The sequence below is a fragment of the Ixodes scapularis genome, unplaced genomic scaffold (assembly GCF_016920785.2).
Source record: "Ixodes scapularis isolate PalLabHiFi unplaced genomic scaffold, ASM1692078v2 PGA_scaffold0__279_contigs__length_252992795, whole genome shotgun sequence".
Lineage (NCBI taxonomy): Eukaryota > Metazoa > Arthropoda > Arachnida > Ixodida > Ixodidae > Ixodes > Ixodes scapularis.
Window position 1 is genome coordinate 48,249,843 of NW_024609835.1, and position 8,033 is coordinate 48,257,875.

The 8,033-nt window shown below is 50.2% G+C and overlaps 1 protein-coding gene across 1 annotated transcript; it reads left to right on the forward strand.

Annotated features, from left to right (window-relative positions):
• Positions 1-1,402: 1,402 nt before the first annotated feature.
• On the forward strand, positions 1,403-2,950 carry LOC120849978. Its single transcript, XM_042291795.1, has 2 exons — positions 1,403-1,825; positions 2,003-2,950. Exons 1-2 carry the CDS (start codon positions 1,403-1,405, stop codon positions 2,948-2,950), a joined length of 1,371 nt encoding a protein of 456 aa, XP_042147729.1.
• Positions 2,951-8,033: the final 5,083 nt, after the last annotated feature.

Sequence of the window (8,033 nt, forward strand, 5' to 3'; positions counted from 1 at the left end):
CTTTTCTTCGGGGAGAGCTCAAGAGCGCCATTGATATCACTGCGGTTTCTGAGGACTTCCGTCTTCCCGTCCGACGGATGACAGATCTTGACACCAGGGGCAGCGACCACCTGCCTCTACTCACCTCCCTCTACGGCTTTGGAGGTAGAAGGCACAACCGGACAATTCCATATACAGACTGGAGTCGTTTCAGAAACAAAACAGTCAGCATATAAAAATGTTGCAGGAGATACAGACATCACTGCCCGCATAACATCATCACTGACATCCAGCACGAAAATGGTAAAACTCCCCGCTAAATACCTTGCGATCGACGCAGATTATGAGAAGTTGCGAGCGGTTCGACGTCGTGCTGAACGTCGTGCCAGGCGAACTGGTAAAGCCGCGGACTGGGCGGAAGCACGACGAACCCTGGCGGTCGTACGGCGACACTTAATTCGACTCTCTATGCGACGTTGGAGAGGTACCTGCGGTTCAATGGACCCTCACAAGCCGTCAACGAGGCTATGGAACGTGACCCGAGGGCTCAAGAAAATACCCAGGCAGAAGTTTCCCATCCGACCCTTGGCACTTTCAAAAGGAATCACTGAGCGTGCTGCAGCCAATGCGTTCTGCCAGCTCCAGCAGCGGCGCCCTGCGAGCGGATTGTCACAAGAGAAAACCACTGAAGCCGCCGTCCTACCGGAGTTAGACGAGGCTTTTACCGTGAGGGAACTCAAAAGTGCTCTACAGGAGTGTTCCCAACACACCTCTCCAGGCACGGATGGTGTTACATACAAGGCGCTAGCCAATCTGGCACCCCTCGCCCTCGGTGCCCTCCTGCTACAGTACAACGTCATTTGGAACACAGGACAGCTCCCAGAGTCATGGAAGAAGTCTCGCCTCGTTTCCATCCTGAAAGCAGGAAAATCGCCTAGAGCTGTCGCTTGAGTCATACCGCCCCATTGCGTTCTCCAGCTGCATAGGGAAGTTGATGGAGCGTATGATCCTAAACCGTCTGCTCTGGTACCTCGAAACGACAGGGGTCTTCCCCGAGTGCATGTCAGGGTTTCGTCGTGGCCGTTCTGCCATTGACGGCGTCGTGGACTTAGTCTCAGATGTTGAACAGCATCGGAGCCGTCGTCTCTCCACGGTAGCTGTGTTTCTGGACATAAAGGCTGCTTTCGACAGCGTGGAACACCCAGCAATACTCACGTCCCTCATTAAACTCCGCGTACGTGGTCGAATCTACAACTGGATCTTGGACTACCTTCAAGGACGCACAATTTACCTAACCGCGACAGAAGGTAACAGTGACTGTTTCTCCGTAACTGCCGGCGTTCCAGAAGGGGGCGTCTTGAGCCCCACACTCTTTAACGTCGTCCTGACCCACCTGCCGCAGGAACTTTCAGAGCATGTAAAGATGTCGGTGTATGTCGACAATCTGTGTATCTGGTCTTCGGGCCCGAACCGCGCAGTAATCTGTGGAATACTCCAAAGAGCACTTAGCAGAATCGAAAGATACCTGAACTTCAGAGGCCTACACCTGTCACCCAGCAAATGCGTCGCTATGGCTTTCACCAGGCGAAGTTGCAAGCGTTTTCCCGTACATATAGGAGAGCAAACTATCCCCTACGTCAACAAGCACACCTTTCTTGGAATAGTTATCGACAGGCGGCTCACGTGGGCACCTGAAATGAACAGACTTCGATGCAAGGTCAACTCGTACGTGAACATCATGCGGTGCCTTTCTGGCTCGACATGGGGAAATTCAGCGGCCCTCATGCAGCTACACAGGTCAATGGTACTGGGAAGTCTGCGCTACAGTCTGTCTTTCCTGCACCGGGTCAGTTCAACAACCCAACGGGGACTCTTGGCACTGCAGGCAAGAAGCCCCCGCGTTGTGCTGGGAGTGCCCCGAGCGTCGCCTTCTGCAGGAGTTATAGCAGAAGCGCACGAACCACATATAGAGGCGCTCCGTGTTTAAGAGACCCTCCGGCACTACAGTCGTTTTTCAACCCAGCACGAAGCGCATCATCTGGCGGGCCTGCACACCTCACGTCCAGCGTCGAGTTTTGCGGAAGTGGTAAGAAACCACGTCGAAGCCTTTCCGGCGAACGCTGCACCGTATCGTCACCCCCAGCGAGCACCTTGGACATGGCTGACCCCAACGGTCCACCTCTCAATACCGGACGTAGGCAAAGGCACCGCCTTCGGTTTTGTGAAGCGGCTCCTCACTCAATATTACATTGAAGAGAACTACAAGAACGCCATCCAGATATACACAGATGGATCAAGCACTGCGATGAGCTCGTCCTCTGCAATCTACGTGCCGGATGCGAGCATTTCGAAAGGGTACAAACTCTCCCACCGTACATCGTCCACGGCATCCGAGCTCCACGGCATCTTGCAAGCGTTACACTACATAGAGGCAACTTCTCCGAAGAGCTATGTGGTGTGCACGGACTCAAAATCGACGCTGGCATCCCTATCAACCACAGCCAAAAAGTGCGCATACCCGGGCCTGCAACAGGCTATACTCGATAAGAACGACACCCTGCACAAAAAGGGGTATGCCATTACATATCAATGGGTCCCAAGACATGTTGGCGTCACTGGCAACGAGATAGCCGATATGACAGCAGCTCGGGCGCAGAAAAACGAAAGAACAGAGGCCATTCCCGTTGCCAAAGCTGATGTGAAGAACGTTCTCTTTGGTGTCGCAAACCAGATAACGGCAAAAGTCTGGGAGCAACCTGGGGGCCACCCTTATCACCTGTACAACTTGGACCCCAAGCTTCAAAGAAGAATCCCTTGGAGCACACCTCGAAACAAACTTTCAGTTCATTTCAAACTTCGCCTTGGGGTCGCCCGGACTGGCCGCCAGCGCTACAAGTACAAGCAGCGAGATTCCCCAAACTTCGAGACTTGCCATACCGAGGACACAATCGAACATGTACTCGTTAGCTGAAAACAATACGAGAAAGAGCGTGTGATTCTCACTAAGGAACTGAATCTCCTGGATGACCAACCAATTACCATACGAAAGGTGCTAGGACCCTGCACCAACACTCGAAACCAAGCACGGGCGTTTAAAATACTGATGGATTACTTGGAATCGACTGGTTTGCTACAAACACTGTAGACGCAGAAGGACGCTCAAGAAGGTCGCCACCTATAACAGAAACAGAGTAGCAAGCGGGGGCAAATATGCCCTAGCTAACATCTTTGTCGCTCGAAGAATCAAAATAGCAAATAAAAAAAATAAAAAAAAAATTGTCGGGTCAGTTTCGCTCTCGCTCTCAGGTACGCCGCCGAATAGCCGCCTGCTTTTCTGCTGCCTCAACGTTCTTTCTTTACTTATTTTGTTTGGCACACGTTCGCCTAGTAAACCTTTATTTTTCAGTTAACTGTTCGTCTTCGAGCACTTCAGCAGAAATGCCGCCTCGAGTTCCAAGGGATGAGCGCGTCCAGATCGTTGTCGTTGCTCAGGAAGGACTTTCACGGCGGGAAATATCGCGCAGAGTTGGAAGGCCCGTCAAAACCGTCCAAAGAATTATTGCAGCATTTCGGGATAACGATGGACGCTTGGACGATGCCCCCACCGTCGCCGTCAACGTGCAACTACAGCAACAGAGGACCGTCACATCCTCGAAGCAGCCTTGGGCGACCCTTTCCGCGCTGCCAGGGATATGAGGGGCGCACTGGAACTCGAGATCAGCGACACTAGTGTTCGGAGACGCCTCTACGACGCTGGCCTATACAGCCGTGTAGCTTGCCAGTCGCCGCTGCTGACGGAAAGGCACAAGCAGCTCCGACTTGACTTCACCCATTCTCTTCAGAATTGGACTGTGGAGGACTGGACCCACGTCATCTTCAGCTACGAGTCTACGTTCGGCACCCACTTAGACCAGCAGAGGCGGGTTTGAAGGCCTGACAACTTCCGGTAAGCTTTATCAGACCTTTAAGCTAATAGACTGTATAAATTTATCTTTCCCCCTGTAACGTCCAAGGCCGGACCGTCGACCGGTCCGTGCTATCAGTGATCAGGACTTTCTGAGAAATCATCAGTGGTCAGCTGTAAGCTTCCCGCCCGCCGCTAAAGCCTGAAAACTACAAAGAAATATTAGCCTTACCTGAAGTAATGATAGCCAAGTTGAGCGGTGACTAAAAGAGACAACGCATCCATTGCCTTGCAGATACGACCCTCGCTTTGTCCAGGAAGTGTTCGCCAGTGGTCGTAGTGCGTGAATGTCTGGGGTGCCATATTCCGCCAAGGACTTGGCCCCATATTCAGGATCGACGGGCGCCTGGCGTCGGACGTTTACTCGGACATAATTGACAACGCCTTGATCCCCTATGTCCTAGATGGGCCCTTCCCGGATGGGGAATTTGGGTTTCAACACGACCTGAGTCCCATCCACACCTCCCGTTCCACCAAGGCGCTGCTCGCTGAACGGGAGCTGCTATGGCCTCCCAAAGGCGCTGACGTCAATATCGTCGAAGACGTCTGGGGCATCCTAAAGTCGAAACTGGCCACTCAAGAGCTTCACAGAGCATCTCCAAATGAACTCTGGGAAACCGTCCAACGAGAGTGGAACGACCTGCGCAACAACGATGACCTGGTGCTTCACCTTTTCGGAAGTCTGCCGCACAGGATTCAATCTTTAATTCACGGAGAGGGAAACTTCTTAAGATACTAAGGCCCCACCCAAATCCGACAAAGATTGTCGGACGTCAAACCGGAAGTGTCAAGAATGAATAAAATAGGGGACGTGGTTCCTGCCTCATGTTTTGCCTAACCGGAAGTCCAAATCCCATTAAAGGAATGGTTGAAATTGCCAGCTGCCCTATGTTTAAAGGTGTTCTCGATCAACGTGTGCTCGAGTGACATAAGCGCACGTGCTTTAAAATAAACCAATTATCGCGCCATGATAGCCATCAGTATGCAGTAGCGTGAATCATATACCGCAAATCATATATAATTAATTGGGGGCATGCATGCACGTTCCAACAGAGCCCTAACTTCTAACAAATTATATTGGCGTGCACTGCAAAGCATTAAGCATCGAAAAAAAGATTATATATGATGCCCTCTTTGTAATGTGACTAATATAACATCGTCACAAGTGCGACACGGTTGCTGACACATCACACAAATGAAACAAAATCGTGTTCTTCTTTTCAAGAAGCGGAAAGTATAAGTTACTTTCTGATTTGTTCCGCAGCCTTCCGGATTAGCACATATCGCAACAAAAAACTACTAAATCACATTGCCTACCGATAGCGTCTGAAAGGCTCTTTCCCCAATCCTCGCGCTTTCTGCGGGGAGTAGCAGCAGAGCTGAGAACAGCGCTCGATCCACGCACTTACTCTCGGTGAAGCGTGCGATAAGAAAGCGAGCTGCCACGGCAGCCACGTCATGTCGCTGATAGCACGGACCGGTCGATGGTCCGGCGTTCACCTTCAAATTGATATGACGTACACCCGCAGGCGATCGCCTGCGGGTGTACGTCGACACGCCTGGATACGGTCATCCATATCACTCGTGGAAAGAACCACATCCATACCATTCGTGGAAGCAGCCGCGTCCATATCACTCGTGAAGGGGACCCCGTCCATCGTTTTAACTACATACACACATCACTGCCCACGCACCGCTACTACGAAAACCCAGAGCGGAGAACATCCGTCGGCTGCAGAGCGGCAGCTGACTGCGCCCGTATTGAACCGCCCCGCGGAGCGACACCTTCTAGATAACAAAGCCGCATAGTGCTGAATGAAATGGCGTCATCAGAGAAGGCCAACACTGTGCAGACTGGACACGACGATTGCGTCAACGTTCGGCTCAAACTTGACTCGAAGCCGAGCGCCGACGCAGCGCTCGTTTCCAGTATGTGTCCAGCGTTGGCCTACTTTGACGATACCACCTCATTCATCACCCTACGGCTTTGTTATCTAGGAGGTGCTGCGCGGCGCCTTCTCTCTGGCTCCGAGCCGGCTGTGCGCATGACTTCGCCGAAAACGGAAGGGCTCGTTTTAAAGAAAACCCGCCGGTGTCCGTCAGTGTGTCAGCGCCGGGAAGAGAGAGGGAGAGGTTGATGCTAACGTCAGCAAATGTATCACGCGTCACCCCCTCCCTCTCTCCCCGGCCCTTAGAAACAAAGGACTACACCGGGTTTTCGTCAAAACGAGCATTCTAATGCTAACACATTAAAACCTAGTTCTACGTAAGATATATATATATATATATATATATATATTGCGTATTCGGGTAAACGCAAGCGCTCTGCCTTTGCGTTAGTGTTGCGTTCTCCATGCTGCGCATGCGCGAAGTGTCCATGCGCCAATCCAAGGCCGCAGTTTGGGCTCCATGCACGCGCAGTGTGGAACACTCAACGCTAACGCAAACGCACAGGGCTTGCGTTCGCTCGTATACGCAATAATAAAACTCACTAATGAGTTTTATTCGGCTTTATTTCCGTCGTTTCTTTTAATTTCTCCCTCTAAGGACACGGCTCGCAAAACTCTCACGAAGCACGAGTTATATAGAGGATATAAATTACCCGATGGCCGCTCACACACATGCACGCAAACACACGCGCAGTTTTTTTTCTTTTTCTCAATTATTTTTTCAATGCATAAATGCGAGTTGATATTTCGGCTACAATTTTAATTTTTCTACGAATCAAAAAGAGAACCCACGCACCATTAATAAAAGATTTGGTTCAAAGTTACGTTTCCAGCAAAACCAAATGCCTGGAGCGAAGAAGAAAGCGTGTTTATGTCGCAAGGAAAGCAGGTGCGTTCTAATTGATGACGTTTTTTGTTTTCATATTTGAGCGAACAAGATAACAATATTCACGGTTGGATGAGAGGATGACTACGGCACCAAGCATGTTTTGTGTTCCACGGGCTTAAGAAAAATTATCATTTAAGTCATGCTTGAAAGACACAATTGTATTTCTTTTCAACTCGAAAATGCATTTGCAGAGCGTTTTTACACGGACAAAACCCAATGAGCGTGGAGCAAAAAATGTCTTTGGAACAATTTGTTATCCTCCACCATTCGTCTTTGTCTTATACCGGTAAAGTACTGAGGCGTAAGATGAAGAGGAAATATCTATAGCGTCCAAGTAATTTTCCACTGCGTGATTTCTACCGAGTTATAGGACTGAAGGAGCGCAATTAAGATAACAATATTTTTGTATCCAGGTATACCTCCTGAAAAATGCGCGTGACCCGTAACAAAGGTCACATAGAACTCATTTCATTTGGTGCAGCGATAATATTAAACTGCTTTCCAAACTTCAGAAGCACTGGACTCTCGTGAACGCTAAACAACGGAGAGCACACAATTGATTAATAGACGGTATATGGTCATGACTTGGACACAACATCTATAGAACTTCAACAACGAAAACCTTCGTTAGCCACAATAATATTGACCGGCAAAATGTTTCGCCGGCTGTACACAAACTTCTCTGGAAGTTACAATTCTATAACATTACTGTTTCTACCTGACTTATACCAGTAAAAGTATTATTGTTAGTATATATTTGCGTAAGAAGTTGGCAATGATTGCGAAGGAATCAAGCTTATATGCAATGGTGAGGCCAGGCACGTAGCCAGGATTTTGTTTCGGGGGGGGGGGGGGGAGGGGGGGAGGGGGGGGAGGGGCGCCCATGGCAAAATGGTGTATGAGGGGGAGGGGAGGGGGAGAGGGTGCCCCAGCAAAGTGGAAGATTTCGGGGGGGGGGGGGGAAGGGGGGCCGGGCCCCATGCCCCCCCCTGGCTACGTACCTGGGTGAGGCATGGTGCTGATGAAAATGTCGGTGAAATGGCTCTCGTTAGCCTTCGCACAAAGGGTCCTAAATCGTGAAGACGACGGTCATGCACATGCTACGGCACTAATGTTTTCCATTGGACACCCCTTTAGTTCTGCTTACTCAAATTGGTGAAGCGTTGGTGGGAAGGTGACGTTTCGATCTTGACAAGCAGTATTCGTTAATTTGCTTATCGATAATATGGTAAGGCCTGACGTAAATCTAGTT

Coding starts and splice junctions, on each gene's coding strand:
- LOC120849978 (XM_042291795.1), top strand. CDS start 1,403: ATGTCGGTGTATGTCGACAATCTGTGTATCTGGTCTTCGGGCCCGAAC. Junction 1,826..2,002: donor GTCTGTCTTTCCTGCACCGG/GTCAGTTCAACA, acceptor TTTTCAACCCAG/CACGAAGCGCATCATCTGGC.